General features: G+C 39.0%; 2 protein-coding genes across 4 annotated transcripts; both read right to left on the bottom strand.

The window, feature by feature from the left end:
* Positions 1-1139: 1139 nt before the first annotated feature.
* Positions 1140-10894, bottom strand: LOC141763100 (neuronal acetylcholine receptor subunit alpha-2-like). Of its 3 annotated transcripts, XM_074627406.1 has the most exons (8): positions 10668-10894; positions 7634-7785; positions 7443-7487; positions 7146-7255; positions 5011-5230; positions 3943-4445; positions 2722-3163; positions 1140-2625 (listed from the first exon to the last, which is right to left on the bottom strand). In XM_074627406.1, the coding sequence occupies exons 1-8, from the start codon at positions 10732-10734 to the stop codon at positions 2500-2502; spliced, it is 1665 nt and encodes a 554-aa protein (XP_074483507.1). In that variant the 5' UTR covers positions 10735-10894; the 3' UTR covers positions 1140-2499. The 3 variants fall into 3 exon arrangements, with proteins under 3 accessions (XP_074483507.1, XP_074483508.1, XP_074483509.1); XM_074627408.1 differs by lacking the exon at positions 1140-2625 and having other exon boundaries at positions 2925-3119; XM_074627407.1 differs by lacking the exons at positions 7146-7255; positions 7443-7487; positions 7634-7785; positions 10668-10894 and adding an exon at positions 5426-6324 and having other exon boundaries at positions 5011-5225.
* Positions 10895-14337: 3443 nt separating this feature from the next.
* On the bottom strand, positions 14338-16512 carry LOC141763308 (uromodulin-like). The gene is made up of 7 exons (XM_074627877.1): positions 16458-16512; positions 16252-16371; positions 15683-15870; positions 14950-15104; positions 14607-14852; positions 14454-14514; positions 14338-14412 (listed from the first exon to the last, which is right to left on the bottom strand). The coding sequence occupies exons 1-7, from the start codon at positions 16510-16512 to the stop codon at positions 14338-14340; spliced, it is 900 nt and encodes a 299-aa protein (XP_074483978.1).
* Between the last annotated feature and the right edge of the window lie 1347 nt (positions 16513-17859).

Raw genomic sequence — 17859 nt, 5'->3', positions numbered from 1 at the left:
ACACCACTCTCATTCACACTTCATTCCTGATGGCCATATGGTTGTGAAAATATCCGTGTATTGGAATGATCAGATGAGATGAAGATGAAGAATGAGAAGAGCCTTCTGTATTTTTCCTCGACTTTACTCGTTGGCTTGCTTTCATCACTTTCGTTTCTCTTCTTGTGCACCGATTCGTTTAAGCTGAAGAGCCAATCAGAGTGATTTCTCTCACCGACAAGTTTAGCACTAGCGGCTACAACAAAGAGCAACATATATACAGTATACAGTATATATATATGCAAAACAAACAACATTCCCATCAGCGTGAGTTGCCCTTTGATTAATGCTACTACTAACATTTTAGCATGCCAACAGACCAAACTATGATGGTTGATGTGGTGAGCATTTTACCAGCTAAACATCCGATTCTAAGCTTGCTAAAGTCAATGAAAACTTTTCATTTAATTTGTCACTCATTCATATCTGATTTGTTGTAAAATTTGAATAAACTCTGGTAGGCTTGTTACTCTATGAATCCTGGACAGTCTTTTGATGCTCAGCATGTGATAACATTGGTTCAAACTGAACTCGGCCTGCAGCCGCTGACAACAATGAGTGCATTTGTTGTCACAAGTGTCTTGATGTTTTTTTTGATGCCACTTTGATTCACAAGCGTGCATGATATGAGACAATGAGCAAACATTAACATGTTTGATTCATTCATTGCTGCATTCGGCAGCCAAAAAACTGCCTACAGTATGCATGCTTTTTTTTTTTTAGAATGAACTGAATAACAAAAAGTGGAAAAAGAAACGGACTTGTAAATTCTGGTATGATCTTTGAGGGGACATATGAAAAACTCACTTCAGTGCTTGTGCTCATACAATTGGGTATCTGGAGTGCCTACCAACCCACAAACTGTGAAATAAGACAACCCAGTCAGTATTTTATGGGTTTCCTCGAAAACATGTGATTCAACAAGCCATTCAGATTTGGCTCCCCTTCCTATGTCACATGCAGGCTCGTTAGAATATACAGTACCACCCATGTCTTCACCTTTGCAAAGGTGCACCATATTTTTCTCACAAGCCAATCAGAGCAGACTGGGCTTTTTTTGGGAGGGGGTCTAAAACGTAGCAACTCAGACAGAGGGTGAATACAGGTATATTCCGACAGACGGTATGAGCAAAATAATGTGTTTTTTAACATTAAAGCGTGTAAAAATGTTCTAGTAGAAACCCAAAATACAAATATGATACTGATGATGAAACTTTCTCTTCTACGAAAACCCTTTTCTTTATTGTCCAGTGTTCTGTTTATTGTACAAACAATTTTTATCCTTTCTGAAAAACCATGCCAATTACAGCAGCATGGCCAATTATTTGTGTGTATGACATCCAACAAATTTTCTTTTTTATTGGACTTGACCAAACATTGAATCGTGTTATTCTCCAACAAGGTGCTGACGCAGACTTTTGTGATATAAGACTTATACAACTAGCACTAAACCACACTTCAGACAGACTCTTCTTGACCCCTGTTACAGCCAACAAGTTCATCAGTCACATGTCAGCTATTTACCATTGAGAGGATGTTATACAATATGCATTTATTTTTGGAAATTGCATTTCTGTGAATGCAGCCAAGAAATCTATGAATGCTATGAGCCTTGCCCTTTTTATGGATAAAACGCCCTTTCCGTATCATCATTGCAAGTCACTGGATAAACATAATCTTATGACTCAAATGTCAAATTGTGTACAGAAAGTGGAGAAAACACATTATATATCCAAATCCCATCATATACATACTCCTGCCAATCATGCAGGCTAATTTAGCATCAAAACAATATAGCAGCTATAGTAGCATTGTACATGAATTTTGGGATGAATATTGATTTTCTATTGTGTCTTCTTCATGTTATTGCATGTTTGAATTGAGGCCCGCCAAAGGTCAAATAAAAGGAATTACTTTTGAGAAAAGTGCTGTATTGATGACCTGAATATATCATGTTGGTGATAATGGAGGAGACCCAAGAGAAGGCATATATCTTATGATTGACAGCTACTTTCATTCAGTGTAATTAGCCAATCAGGGCTTTAATAGCTATTATATATTAAGGGCCTCATTCTTCCCTCTCTTCTTCTCTGAATCATTGATAATTGGATGTCTGTTCAAGTGTCCTCATTCACTCTGCAGCTGAAAATGTTTCATAACGGCAAAGACTCAAAGAAAACTATATTCTCCTGAAATCAAAAGATGCATACAGTATAAGAAAGTACACAAAGGAAGTTTTAATCCACTTGTTTAAATGTAGTTAAATTCTAAATCATTTGTGCATCTATCAAGCAAAAAGGCAGATTAATTGATATTGAAATTTCAAATTAAACAAATCGGGTGAAAAATGTTCTTGTCCTTCCTAGGAAACTTAAGTTTTTGTGACTGATTGATCTCTTTCTCTACATATAGACACAATTTATTTATTCATTTAATAGTTTTTTTATGTTTAGTTTGGTTCTAAAACATCCCAGATAGCCACGGAGGCAGGAAGAGTCCGACTGTCCCCAGAAGACACACAATAATGAACATCCACAGGAAGATCCGGTCTACAACCATGGCGACATACTTCCAGTCCTCCTTCACCTGAAGAGACAGAAAAGACAAAAAGAATGGGAGATGTTAGAAAGGAGTGAAAGCAAATCACTTCCTGGCAACACAAAAAAGGGAGTCGGCACTCACCGAGGAGTCTGCGTCCTCGGCTCTGAGATGCTCTGCGATGTATGTCACCCCCTCCAGGGCCGATACCACCGCAGGAGACAGAAAAGAGGGGCTCTCGATTGAACCATGCTCCACAGGAGGGGTGTCCCAGTCCAAGCTGAGTGAGGAATGTCTCTGTGGGAGGAAAATGTAGCCGAGAGATGGAGGGTAAGGAGGAGAGAGGGGAGAAATCCTCGGCCGACTGGCTACCAAATTATCTGTGTTTTTGTAACCGTGGAGATCGCAGTAGTGAGTTTCATCTCCAGCATCCAAGGAGTCCAGCTGGTGGCTGCTGTGGCAACCGTTATCATCGCCCTGGTAACCATGGAGATCGATGTCAGACTCCTGAGTGGCCCAGGTGGACGAGCTGTGGGAGGGGCCTGGAGTCCGGACAGGGATGAGTTTATCAGTCAGGTGGCGCCGCCTGAGGCAACAACGTTTGGGGACAACAAAAAAAGCCAAAGAAGAATAGCTTTATGCCATAATCAATATTTTTATATTAACAATGGATCAAATGATGGCGTGGATGTGAAAGGAGTCGCTTGTAGTGATGCCCATCACATAAGTATCACTAATTTATCACTAAGAGAGTGAATATTTGGACTCAAATTCATCAGGTGGACACAAAGACTCCTAATTAATGATTATGTTGCTCCGTAACTGTTGGATGTGTAAACAAGCAACTGTTTGGTAACAAGTTCACCGTACAGTATCAACTTAAAGGGTCCTGATGTTGTCACAGCTTGTTTCTGCTGCACCCAAGTGACCAAAAAAGTTAATTCAGGTTTTAAATCTGGAACTAGTTTCAATACTGAGGTGTAATACTTTACTACTACTGCACTATGTACCATGTAAATACCAAATGTCTAGTCCACAAAATTACATTTGGTGTGTTTGAACACGCAAACAAAGCGCCGTTCTGGGCTTTTAGAATATAAAAACAAGGGAAGGAATATGTACACCATGTCCAAACTCATTTCCTATTTATTATATAGTGTAATATGTTTATTGTATGCCATTTTTTGAGTGTCCTATGGCATCATTACTTTTTGCCAACAACTCCCACAATGCAATTCGTAGCTTAATTACAGTCGTGCGACACTTCACCTGTCCGAGATTATGTAAAATGATGAATCTCAAACTCTATTATATAGGAAGTAGTGAATGATTTGGACATACAGTAAACCTTCCTTGTTTTCTCACCTTACAGGCCTGACACCATGTTCTGGACGCTTCATGAACAACCATCGTGGCACCGTCGTCAAGAAAAGCCTCCGAACCCATCGCGGCATGGTGTGAGTCACCGACGAGCGGTGGTGCACGTTCAGCACAAACACGGTGATGGCGATGGACAGCGTGACGAAGATCATGGTGAAGAGCAGATACTCCCCGATCAGCGGTATGACCAGCGACGTGGACGGGATGATCTCCGTGATGAGAAGCAGGAAGACGGTGAGCGACAGCAGCACGGAGATACACAGCGTGATCTTCTCGCCGCAGTCGGACGGGAGATAGAAGACCAGAACAGTTAGGAAGGAGATGAGGAGGCAAGGGATAATGAGGTTGATGGTGTAGAACAACGGGAGGCGGCGGATGACAAAATAGTAGGTGATGTCGGGGTAGATCTCGTGGCAGCAATCATATTTCTTGGTGTTGTAGGTGCCCACGGCGTTGACTATTGCCCACTCTCCGCTCTCCCAGTAATCCTAGAAATTAGATAGAATGATTTGAGACATTTCACTCAAAAGCACAAACGTGAACAAATCACAAAAGTCAGTTGGCTTCATCCTCCAAGAAACATGAATATTTGAACCAAATTTCATGGCAATCCATTCAATTGGTGTCAAGATATGTCACTCTAGACCAAAGTGGTGGGCCAACTGTATCTCTCAGCACAGAGGAATAGGAATGTGAAACTCCAAGTGCTAAGCAGCACGTTGCTAAAAACTGCTTCGTCAGGCTAACTTATATTTAACTCCTTTGCTTTGAGTCACAACACCATTAAGAAAACCTCAGCATTTTAAATCTGAGAAATCTCTCCAGAATTAGGCGTTTCATCTCTTGAAATTCATGCATTTACAAGTTAATGCTGCAATGCAACAGCAACACGCTGAGAACTATTCTGTTGATTAAAAAGTAAGCAGCCAGATTATTTATCCTCTGCAAAACTAAACGGAAAATAGCATGTGTGAACCGTAGATAAGAGGAGGTAAAAAGGCAGAGCTGGCAAATCAGGCGCCAGTTGTGGCTAAATGGCGCCAACTCAACAACCTTCAGGTCCACTGTGTTCTCGAAGGGCTCCAGGTCGATCTTGGCGCGGTCGTACGTCCAGGAGCCGAACTTCATCTTGCAGCTCTGCTGGTCGAAAGGGAAGAAGGTGACGTCGATGGAGCAGGAGGACTTGTAGATGGCCGGGGGCACCCAGCGGACACGACCGGTGTGAAAGAGATGGGCCTTGGTCATGTGGGTGACGGCGAACTCTCCGTCTGCACTGGAGAAAGAAGAAGATGAGGGGAGGAAGCGTAGCATTGAGACAGGAAAAAAAAAGCAAGAAAATATTGAAAATTGACAAGAAAGAGAAAGGACACCAAAGTTGTGTTTCAAATCGGATAATTCTATGTAGTATACTGTGCGCACTATGTACTTACATGTGTCTCAAATCGCACACGGCTGTTGTTGCACTCACCTGAAGCTCGGTAGATGAGCTGGTGATAGTCCGCCATGGACATCACGCCGTATTGGCCGTAATTCAATTCAGACTGATAAATTAATCCCATAATGGTTTCTTTTCGACTATTAGTGAAAAAAAACGCATGTATAACTTAAAGGTCCCATATTGTAAAAAAGTGAGATTTTCATGTCTTTTATATTATAAAGGAGGTTTAAGTGATATATAAATACTGTTAAACTATCAAAACACTGAATCCATGGAGAAATACACACAGCCCGTGTTCAGAAATTGTGCGTTTGAAACAAGCCATTAGGATTTCTGTCCATTTGTGATGTCACAAATATACTATATTTAGACCCAGTTTTAAACATAAACATTCTAAATGTGTCCCCGTTTATTTCCTGTTGCAGTGTATGTGAATGACATCAGCTGACAGGAAGTAAACATGGACCCAAGCTGTTGCCTAGCAACGCAATTCCGTTGAAATGCGCTAAAACGGAGCGTTTCAGACAGAGCGTGAATACAGGTATATTCAGACAGACAGGATGAGAAAAATAATGTGTTTTTTGAACATTAAAGTATGTAAACATGTTCTAGTAGAAACCCAAAATACAAACGTGAACCTGAAAATGAGCATGATATGGGACCTTTAAATTTGTATAGTTCTGTGTTCGCCCTTTCAGTCACAACCGCTACAGCTTCTTCGCCCGCCATTTTCACAAGTTTGAGGGTGAGAAGTGTCCAGCGTTCCACACCCAACGTTTTGACCGTTTTGGGCACAACATCCGGGTACTTAGAGTGCACTGCATTTTGCCATACTTCTCAGTGTGAACGTACTTGTGCACTCAAAATAGCAAGTGTAAGTACAGAAGCACGCAAATTAAGACACAGCACAATATTAAAGTATCATCTGGATAAAAGGGGATCGTTCTTCAGTCGTTAGCTCCCAAGTTTCCGTCTCATTACGTTTCAAACCCAAAAGTTGAATCAACAAACCTGGAGCTATGCCCCTTTTACACAGGCGATGTTTAATAATTGATCACTGAATGTTAACGAAGTTGTATTCATGATGCAAGCTCATATTCAGAAATGCTGAAGGAGGAGAAAGTTTCGTCTCCATCCAGACAAATTTAAGGTTTAATACTTCCTCTGGGCCCTGAGGAAAGGAAACCAGACTTTGACTTAAAGCTGTGTGATGCAAGATCGCTGCACAGACGCAATAGAATCAGGATCATTTATTCAACAGGATCATTTGCATGCATCACCAATTGGTATGCAGGGATATGCAGAAATGCTCAAGCTGTTTGGCTCCATATAAGTGACCTTCCCTCCTCATGCGCTCCTCAGCGAGATGAGGACATTGTTATGGATCAAGCGGGTAATTGATCACTACAGATAATTTCCAGCTCCACCTACACAAATTCAAAGTTGTGTCTGTTTGAGTGTGTCCTTGGATTCCTGTGTATGTGCTACATTTTATATCCGGATTTTTTTAGGGGTCAAGAAACAAGAAGTCTTTACTTGCATCCTTTAGTTTTCATTTTAATTTGTTTTGTTTTAAAGTTTAGTTACACAAAACTTCCTTAACAACAAAAAAACCTCATGGTTAAAGGTTTGTGTTTGCCACATTTCCTTTAACTATTGTATGATTTCCTCTTGTTCTCAGTCCAGCTTATTTATACTGTAAGTGTACAAAATAAGCAGGATTTGTGCAACTGACTGTCTGTTTTTTTACTTGTTATACAGCACGATGTCCGGCACCCAGATGAGCTCAGAAGGGACTCTGATGGACGTCACGTTGTCGAAGTCGGACGGACTCCACTGCAGCTTATAGTCAGTCCATTCCTGCCAACACATACACAGTTTTTAAGACAAAAATTTTTTTGTTTAAACTGCTTTTAGTTGTATGGTTTTCATACTAGGAAGGTCCAATTGAAAAGTGATGAATATTGGTACAAAGGTTTGGCAATAAGCTCAGTTCTCGTATTTCGAGAACTCACATTTGTCCAATTGTTTGGTTAGGTGCTTATACCTGTTTCAGCCACACATTGGTCGTCATCATCTGATTTTTCTCATCCTGTTTTGGAGCAAAAAGTGGGAGATACATTTGGGTTAGATCGAATGATTGCTTATAAACTGCAAAATATTTTAGGAAGCAACAACAGGTGTGATATTTTCTTTTAATTTTTGAAGCGGTGGTCAGTTTTTTGTGTGTGTTCCCACCACGTCTATCAGCTGTGCGATCGAGAGGCCGAACTTGACGATGACCACATCGGTGATGTTTCGCGCCGGACGCGTCCACTTGCTGTAGCTGCCAAACAAGCTCCTGAAGAGCTCGTCCTCAGTGTGAACACGAGTCCAGTCTTCAGCCAGCACTGACGGAGAGACACAGAGACGAGAGAGACATCACTAATCTGATCGCATACACATAGTCTTAAAATGCAAATAAGGTACTCTGTGCATGAAAAACAAGAAGGACACTAAACTCCAAAAAACTTGTTTGTGTAGCCAGGCAATATCGTTTCAGTTCAGTTTTAGTTTTTCTTAAAGGGACTGTTTGTAACTTTTTACACGTACAACAACCAACTTTATAAAGGCTGCCTTATGAGAAAGTAGTACCAAGATTTTCTCATAATAATTATTTTAATAATCCAGGAAATCCAGACAGTTCTCGGCGAAACTGAAACTTTATTTTGTTCTCATGTACTTTTTATTTTAGAAATTGGATAAAGTCTTTTAGACTTCTTCTTATTGTTTTTTTTTTTTTTTTTTCATTATACAAACTCTAGTCATCTTTACATGTAGATATATATACGATCTGTCATCATCACTCCTCCCTCACCCTCCCAGGGTCACAGAAATCACAGAAAGAAATCAAATGAACACATACAGGAAAGGTAATTTGACAAATAATAATAGTGATAGTAATAGTAGATAATATAAAAAATATATAATAATAAATCAAATAAATATATAATAATAATACTAATAGTATATATTTGGGGGAAAATAGTTAAAATAAAAAAGATTTAATAATAAATAAATAATAATAGTGATAGTAAAATAATAATAAAAATAATAACAGATAAATAAATAAATATATAATAATAAATAAATAATAATATTTATAATATTTAAATAAATACTTATGTAGGGTTGCAACTAACGATCACTTTCGTGGATAAATATTTTCTTTCTCAAGCGCTCAAACTTTGCATTTCTAGTTTCTAACCCATCCACGGTATCTCTGATCCATCTCTTCACCTTCCTCTCCTTCCAAGGCTTTAAAGGGCTATTCCCCTTCTGTCTGCTAAAACCAAAGCCATTGCAGTTGAGGAAGTGAGTTTCTGTAACCCATCTCTGGGGGAAAAAAGCAATTACCTCAACTTTATTGTTCATAAAATTTCATACTGTGATCTACTGCACTTTGATTTAATTTTATGTCACTCAGCAAAATTATTGGAGATAGTTGAACTTCAAAATCAAAAGCCACGTTTTTTGGCAGTCATCACTCAGTTTCATAACTGAAATAAACCTCTTTAATTCAATGTGTTTGACTTTTTGTGTCAGACGTGATATGATTTGTCTTACAGGTTAATTGAAAAAATATATATATATCTTCTTTTTTCCTGTTCACTTCAAGACCAGCAATCTCTTCTTCCCCTCTGTCTTCTCTGAACACGCAGTTTTGAACTCTCTGGAAAGCAATCTGGCATCACCGGCAAGCAATTTAGGATTAGCCAGTGCAAGAAACAGCGAGCCAAGAGCACAAACTGCAAATGTGTGTAATGCCAGTTTTTGTGATTATATTGGCTATTTATAACTGACAAAATTATGTTTCAGGTGAGGCTCTGCCAGTGGAGGAGAAACATGTTGTTGGATTACGCTGCAGTTTGTGTCTCAGGATTCAGACTTTTAATATTTACAGTTATATCTTATTTACAACACATTATTCTGGTTAAACCTCTCAGGTGGTGAAAAGTAATCTTTCTCTTGTCCTGATTGTCAGATAGATTTAGCTTTTTCTATACACTGTTGCTGCCAGTCCGTCAAGTTTCATAAAAATGTTTCTCTCTTAAGCTCAACTTGACATTTGATTTAATCACCAGGGTAATTAAAATGCACCTTTTTAAATGACAAATACAGCAGATAGTTTGTAAATGTTTAATAATCAAAGGGGACTCTTCCTCGTTAAGTCAACATCATATCATACCTTGTTTTTTAGTGTAAGATAGTAGCTTTAGTGTAAAGTATTTCCCAAATAACATCATATCCAAAATGCATAAACACTATTCATCCCTATTATGGAATTTGAAATTTTAGGGTTTTCGGTTTTAAAGGTGTAAAAACGAGTGAATGTACTTTGTGTTTTGTGCTTTGTGCAGAACATGCTTTAGTTGTATGCTATTTGTTTTATTTGTATTACATTTTATAGTTTTTTGTCTTTGTATGTCCATGTTGAATTTAATTTGTGTCTTTTTTTGGGGTTACATTTCTGTATAGTACTCTTTTACATGTATATGACAATTGTTATCTCTAAGGTACCGTGTTGACTTTATACTCAAACTGTTATAGGAGACTGAAATGCTTCAGATTAAATTATTACTGAGTTCTTATATGAAACCGCCGATGGTAAAGTCAAGATCCAAATATTATACAGTCACTATTAAATCACTATTTAGAGGCAGAATCACACTTTTAAGTCCTTATAGAAATATTATAAAAACATTGTTTAACATATTTCTTCAATGACGTCATACACCCAGGAGAAAAGTTGTGCTATGGTGACTTTTAGAATAATACTGCACTAATATCATATTGAAAAATGCCTTCAGATACAGATAATATTATTAGAGAAAAAATACCATTTAAGTATTAAAATGTCAAGTCCCAAATAAAAATCACCCTGTTAATTCTTAATAGAAAAATAAGAACAGTGTAAAAATACCATGTTAGTGCACATTAAACATATTTCTTCAATGACTTCATACACACAAGAGAATAGTAGCACTCCTATGGTGAATTTTAGAATAATACTGCAAAAATAAGACAATAAGATTGTTAAAGGGATTGGAAAGTTAGCAAAAGTATACCACACAGACGTTACGGAGATAGAGTCCCAAAATAGGCTAATATCGTGATAGGAATATTTTATGAAAAGCTACACATACATTGTTTTGTTTTTAACAAGAAAACACAATATTCATAGATTCAAATTACATCATTTAAGCTGCAGAGATTTCACCGTCTCACTCACCGGAGTACATGCAGATCCAGCAGCAGTAAAGCACTGAAGTCAGGCTGAAATCTCTTCTCAGCTCCATTTGAATCAACAGAAACAGATTCCAGTTTTGTAAAAAAAAAAATGAAGCTCAGGTTGTCTTAACAGGGTTCCACAGTGTTTGTTTTCCCATCGTTCATCTCCAAAACAGTCTGTCCTGTTCGTGTTCACACAGCTGGATGAATCACAACCTCCTAGTTACCTCCCATTATCACTAACTGTCATCAGCATGCGATCACATCACAAGCTGTTACTATGATATTCCTATAGGGGCTGGGCTCAGTCTTTCACAGTGGGCTAATGGTGACATTATTATTCTTTATGCCTTGAAAGCTTAGAATATTTCTACGATATTCTTACTGCAAGTCTGACATTTTGGGGGAAATTTCTGGACATTTAGTACTATTTTTAAAGTTTTAAAACAAGTAGGCCTACTTGTACTTCTACTCCACTACATTTTGGAGAAATATTGTACTTTTTACTCCACTATTTGATAGCTTTATTTACTTTGCCGATTAAGATTATTAATTGCAAAATCAACTGATAAATGATTATATATTATTATAGGTTAAGCTACACAGCAGCTGCAGTGTAAAAGTGTACACATTAATGCATCACTAATTAGTAATTCAGTAATATAATACTATACATGATTGTATAATCGGCCAGTGAACAGTAGCTTACAAAAAATGCACACCAATGCAGTCAAATTAAGAATCATGTCATTATGGGGTATGGTTATGTGACATTACTGTGCCTCGCCATGGTTAAAAAAAAGAAAAGAAAAAGGTTAAATCTGCCTTAATTATTCACTGATTTAATCTGGTGTGTGAATTATTGTATTTATTTATTCATTCATTCATTTATTTATTTATTTATTATTATTAATTTTCTTGTTAAAATGTTACATTTTTAATTTATTTGTAATTTATTTTTATACTTATTTTTTTAATATAATTTTTTCTCCTCCCTTGTTTTTTAATTCTTTATTTTTCAATTTACAGTTACTATCTGTTAATAAATGCCCTAACTGAAATGCAATAAACAAACCTTGGATGTTGTGTCACCAACAGGTGTGCTGGGTGTGGCTAACAGCTCATCATGGTGGATCCTCCAACGGTGACTTCTACCTTCAGTGAGGTGTGTGAGACGATAATCCCTGATGTTGCAGAGCCTCTTTCAGACTGGTTATACTGGGACCAGAGAGGCTGAGTGGACCGGTTATACTGGGACCATAGAGGCTGAGTGGACTGGTTAGATGAGGACTTTGCGGTGCAGAGGACTCACACATTGTCAGGTGAGTACAACAACACACCTACTGAACTCACTCTCCAGGTGAGAACGTTAACAACCGCTATGTTGCCTGCAAGGTAGCGTTGTGTGTGTGTCATACTAGAACAACTTGACACACAATGCTGAGCTGCATCTCAAATTAATCTTCATGTTCCCAGCTTTCAGATGATGTACACCACTTCTATGTGACATCTACTGTTGACCTGCTATCTCCTGCCAAAGACCCCCTGTACCCCCTAAAAAAAAGACAAAAACGGGTCTATTGTGGGTCTCAGAGGGTTAAAAATGGTTGTTGCACCCACGTCCATAGACTTTCTATTTATTATCGGCCACTTTTGTTTAAATATCAGAGTTTTGTGTCTTTTCTGGTTTATTCTAGAGAGGCCACACTGAGGAAGGCAGTTGTATATTTATAATTAATAATAAGCTGTGTGCACAGTGGAATTTATTGTTGTTTTGGCCATAAGGGGTCATGCTGCTGAAGTTGTTCCACTGGTGTTACATATATATATTTACATATATTTACATATAAAAGTGTAAGGCATTTACTCAGAGTACATTTTAACGCAATTACTTAAAAATGACTTTATAGTAACAGTACTTTTATTTGAGTACAACTGCTCTTTCCATCCCTGCATGAAAGTCACATGTGCTGGAGCTGTAATGTGGTTTCACAATGAAGTGGATTCACAGTGAAGTGGATTCACAGTGAAGTGGAGAGCAGTGAAGTGGAGAGCAGGAAGTGGAGAGCAGTAGCTCTCCCGTGTGGTACAGATAGCTCATTGCAGATAGATGTGGCAGTTTTATACTCAGGGAGTGTGAGGACAATAGCTACAAATAAGTGGTAAAATGCAAACAATGTTCCTCAATGAAGGAAATGTCCACAACACTTGTCCCAGTCCTCAAGTACATAAAATGTGGAAGAGACCAGGAAATGGTTCCCTACTGTCTTTTCTTCAATTCCAGGGGCCTAGTCACTTCAGATTACTCTGTATTGTAGCTTGAAGACGGTGACAACTATTTAAATAAAACCAATATAGAGCCAGCAAATAGGTTCTGATGCCAAGAATTTGGTTAAAGTTGAAGAAAAAAAGATAAATGAATAAATAAATGACTGAAAGTCGTGTTTATTTTCACCCAATATTTTTTTTTTGCTAATAATAACATAATAATGGTACAACAGTATGTTTCTGTGTAATTACAGACATATTTTTAACTGACAATCATCATTTGTAGTAACGTCAATCTTCTAATAATCACTGTCATGTTCACATTCACATTCGTATTTACCCTCCACTCAATCTCAACACCTTCTTGCTGCAAAGCTTCTTTTAACTTCATGTCACTTAAACACAGACATCTGGTTTCTGCATTCACTAGGTAGCATTTAGGCTGTGTGTACATTTAAAGTAGGCAGTTGACATTATGTTAAAGAGGAAATTATATTAGTATATATTGAATAGAGTAAATAAAACCCTCTAAACCCTTGGATTATTTTTCACCATTACACACGTCACATCTATTATTTCATTAGAGATTATGCCCCATTTCAAAATCCCAATAATTTGCATGAATCATTGGATTGAATCAGCACCCCACAGATTCTGCAGGAATAATATATGCCATCATCTCAGGTGGATCAAATGAAGATGATATCTGCCAGCATTGTTTCACAGAAACGATAACTTCAAACATTCTTTCAAAAGCAGCGAGATTTCAGGCTCCTTGTCGGGACGAAGCTTAAATCAGGAATCACCTGAGAAAACAAAACTGTGATGAGTCATTTATACTTTAGATTAAATCATCTAATATCTAAGAGTCAGATTGCCATTAACTTTCCTGATCACATTCCTGCTACTGAGATGATATGAACCCTTTTGGTTTCAATGACCCCATGACCTTTAGTCTAGCGCCACCCACAGGACAAACTTTACGTTCTGACTTAAACAAGTAATTCATTCATTAAAAACAAATTAAATTCATACATACCATGTAATCAATCTAAAGGGGAGCTTTCTCTACCTAATTACTCCAGGCCATAGTGATGAGGGCTGGGTTTCCATCTGCATATTTAGACCTGTAAGATCTGCGCTTCCTGACAGCACCTCTGCCGCAGGACTGTAACACAGAGAGGATGGTTAGACTTCAGACAGCCGGCTTTACGAAGGTCAACACCGATGCAGATATTTGTGGAGCAAATATTAACATTATTATTCAACATTATAGTGTTGCATATATTAATTATATAGCATTTTTTTTCCTGTAACCTTAAAAGTTAATTTACTTTGAAAACTGGGTGAAATGTTTTTTTCAGGCCAATTACTACTGTTACTGAAGTAAAGCAGTATTTGCTCTAGCCCTGCTTACCGGAGCACAGGATGGGTCCCGTACGGGGCACAGCTCCATCTGGCAATGCAGGTAGATTACACTAGTATGCCCAGAGAACTGGAACACGTTGAAAGAGAGGACGCTGGACGATCCATGTCCGTTTCCCTCCATGGTCACCATCTGGTCAGCGGGGTTCGGGCATCTGCTCAGAAACAGGAAACAGACATGATGACATCAGTTACATCATCAGTTGATTCTTACAGCCGCTGACAAAGTCTCAGAGGTTTTTCTCACCCTTCAATGACGAGGTCGTATCGCAGACTACTATCAGGTGACGGCTGGCTGGTTGCCCAGCAGGAGTCGGTCACTATGGCAACCATGTTGCCGTCCAGCCCCTCCGTCTTCAGCTCCAGCCAGATCTTCTGGTTAAGCTTGAGCTTAGAGCTCGGCCCGACAAGCTGCATGCGGCCGGGGTCGGTGTAGGCGTTCATCATCACAGTGTAATTCCAAACTCCAGATACAATCCTCTGCACCACAGAGCTGGAGAGGACACACACACACACACTCTTCAGCTGCTTTAATCCAATATGCTGCTTTACATTAACAACCAGGTGAAGTTCAGCCGGCCTCCACACACCTGTCTTTGATCGTGAAGGACACACTCTTGATTTCTGGCTTTGTGTAGAAGCAGGAAAAGTTGATCTCAATTTGGTCGTTGCAGGTGATGACGCCGTGCATGGAGCTGTTCCTCGTCACGATGCTGTTCTTGTACATGATTTGGCTGTTGTTTGTCTAGATTGAGACAGGAACACAGACGTTTGTTCAGGTGAAGAAAACCCAAAGAGTTCATGTAATCACAGCAGATTATTTTCATATTCACCTGTGACATTTACAAACAGAGAACAAAGTGCTTTCACAGCCCTTGTTGGGGTTTAGAGTCCATCTCTTTACCATCCAGTTCATAAATCACATCTATATTTTTATCATAAATAAAGAAAACTAGTGGAAAATGTCCTTCCAGTATTTAGCCAAAGTTAAACAAGGTGAGCCAATGTGCCCATCAATCACAGAGAGGCAGCATCGGTGGAGAAACCTGTTCAGCTCTTTTGTTTGCTGAATGTGTAAATAGGCAACCGTCTGCTGCCTCCAAGTGGCAAACAAATCACTTAATGCAGCTTTAAAATGGACCTCGTCACTCTCTGTGGAGTCACTCACATGCCACAAGGAAGGCTAACGTGTCCTGAAAATAACAATATATTGCATGCCTGGCTGAGACTTGTCATTACTTTGAGTCTACAGGGAAGTGATGAGCAAAGACAGCATGTTGTTTTGTGCTTGTTGAGAGCAAAAAACTAGAGCAGGGTACCCACCGTAACCTCCGTCCCACAGATGTTGCTGCTGTTGTAGCTGAAAGTCACCATGTGGGTCTGGTCGTCCATGTGACCTTTGCAGTTGGGGTCATTGAGTTGTAAGACGGAGTAGTCGATGCCTTTGTCCTCCATCAGACATCCAGCCAGAGTAACAGTGGCAGAGCTCTGCGTGCAGACTGTCGGCTCACCTGAACACCCAAAAATATCACCACATCAATATGGATTCATCTGCGGTCAATAGGTTTGTGCTCATGTTATCTTTTTAATAAATTAAAATTAGATTCTGAGCTGTTAAGGAGGCAGAAATACGTCCAGTTTTTAATTAAACACTGAAAAATCTGTTTTTCTGCTTCAGTGACATTAGACTGAAGACGACAGCCTCTGCACCAAACCACGCAACCCAAACAGCTTTGCCTCTGCCAGATGTTTGCATAATTAATATCAATTTGCATCTTTTCAGTGTATCAGCAGGTTCTTTTTTGAGTTACATGCTCTTCTGTCATTGGGTTTATTTGACTTCCTCTGGAGAGCTCTTTGTACTATGCTCTCACACAGTTGTTGGACTGTACCTAAGGCGTTTGTTGGTTTGTATTTGGAGGCAAACAGGGCCCGACAGCGGCAGCGGGTTCCACCGCAGAACTCATGAGCACTGCAGTACTGGTCCAGACAGAAGGCCTGAGGGTCAGCAGCTACACACACACACTATAACCTCGAGTCTCATAAGGCCAGAGTCTGGAAGACGTTCAAATCAAGCAGTAAAAAAATAAAATCCCACAATTGGCGTCGTCACGGTAACGTGATATGTCGCCGCATAGTGCCCTCCCATTCATAGTTATACCATTTCAAGCCCTTAAGCCTCTCACACCCAAACATTTCCCAGGTGACATCAGTAAAGTCCCTGAGGGTTCAGGGATTACTGCCTACCCAAACTGCAGATCTGTTTTAATGAAATCAATGATTTTAAATCTTGAGAAGCCCTCTCTCATTCCTTAAGACCTTATGGATTTCCTGGTCATTTCACTGTTGATTCTTTCATCACCTGTTCCTAATAACTCATTCCTAAAAGCATATCAATGTGTCATTTGGTGATGAAGTCAAACCTGCAGCTACTGGTGACAAAGTTAAGAGAGAAAAACTGATCAAATGTTACTGGGTGAGCGAACTAATCGACATGTGAGTCAGAGTTTAGGTGTGTCTCAGACAAACCTGTGTTATTTATTGGTTAGGATGCCTTTTTAGTGAATCATTCACACTCTACACTCAATGTTGACCCCATTCAGTCAGAAAGATGAGTGACATGGTTCGATTTGAAGAACACCTGTTTCCTATTGAGCTGCAGGTTCCTCTGCATTCTTCGGTTGTTTTTACCACTTTGTGACAAATGACAGCTGTCAATGCTGCAGAATGTTGTATTTGTGACCATATTTAACCCTCTGAGACCCACAATAGACCCGTTTTTGTCTTTTTTAGTGGGGGACAGGGGGTGTTTAGGGGGAGATAGCAGGTTAACAGGTTGCCGATTGGCTGGCGAGCACTCCTGTTGTGTAAACTGCTCAGAAACGCCCTTATTGTCAATCTAACTAGGAGAGCCATCAATCCTCTGAATGCTCTAGGTCTGTAGTTTGTGGCTGTAATGTTTCATGAGGCTGTGATTATCATAGAGGTCATCACAGGTCATTTTATACAGTGAGGTCAAGTTTCAAAAAATGGTCTCACTACAATGAAATGGCTCCTATGGGGACTAACATCATCACGAATGACATCTAAGAAAGAACACAATCTTCTAATTAATTATTTAAGGGCAACAGGAATAATGGAGAGAATTTAATTATTAAAACTTAGAGGTCTTTCCTAGCAGATTGTAATATTTCCATCATCTACTCCTGATAGCAATTCACTTCTTTCTTTGTTATATTTGTTGCACTCTATAAGAACATGCTTGACAGTTTCCGGTTTATTACAGTGCGTGCATAGTCCAGTTGGGTGCTTGCTTATTCTATGGAGTGTTTGTTTTTTCCCCCAGGCCATCAGACTTTTAAATAGATCATTCATACGACACCTTCTCACACAAACATATATCTTATACTGTATTTACTATATATGTTCTCAATGTATATATTCTTAATATGCCTTGTACAAAGTATTTCCTTTTATAATTGTAATATAACTTATTATTT

This window comes from Sebastes fasciatus, chromosome 24 (genome assembly GCF_043250625.1).
Source record: "Sebastes fasciatus isolate fSebFas1 chromosome 24, fSebFas1.pri, whole genome shotgun sequence".
NCBI lineage: Eukaryota > Metazoa > Chordata > Actinopteri > Perciformes > Sebastidae > Sebastes > Sebastes fasciatus.
The sequence above is the reverse complement of the archived record's forward strand: the minus strand, read 5'-3'. Positions and strand labels throughout refer to the sequence as shown.

What these genes read in the sequence shown, in the direction of transcription:
- LOC141763100 (XM_074627406.1), bottom strand. Translation starts at nt 10,734, where the DNA reads ATGGAGCTGAGAAGAGATTTCAGCCTGACTTCAGTGCTTTACTGCTGC. An exon ending in CTGGATCTGCATGTACTCCG is followed by an intron (nt 7,786 to 10,667) that starts GTGAGTGAGACG and finishes TCTCTCCGTCAG; the next exon opens with TGCTGGCTGAAGACTGGACT. An exon ending in CATGGTGTCAGGCCTGTAAG is followed by an intron (nt 3,164 to 3,942) that starts GTGAGAAAACAA and finishes TTGTTGCCTCAG; the next exon opens with GCGGCGCCACCTGACTGATA.
- LOC141763308 (XM_074627877.1), bottom strand. Translation starts at nt 16,512, where the DNA reads ATGAATGGGAGGGCACTATGCGGCGACATATCACGTTACCGTGACGAC. An exon ending in TCCTTCACGATCAAAGACAG is followed by an intron (nt 14,853 to 14,949) that starts GTGTGTGGAGGC and finishes TGTCCTCTCCAG; the next exon opens with CTCTGTGGTGCAGAGGATTG. An exon ending in TACGACCTCGTCATTGAAGG is followed by an intron (nt 14,515 to 14,606) that starts GTGAGAAAAACC and finishes GTTTCTGAGCAG; the next exon opens with ATGCCCGAACCCCGCTGACC.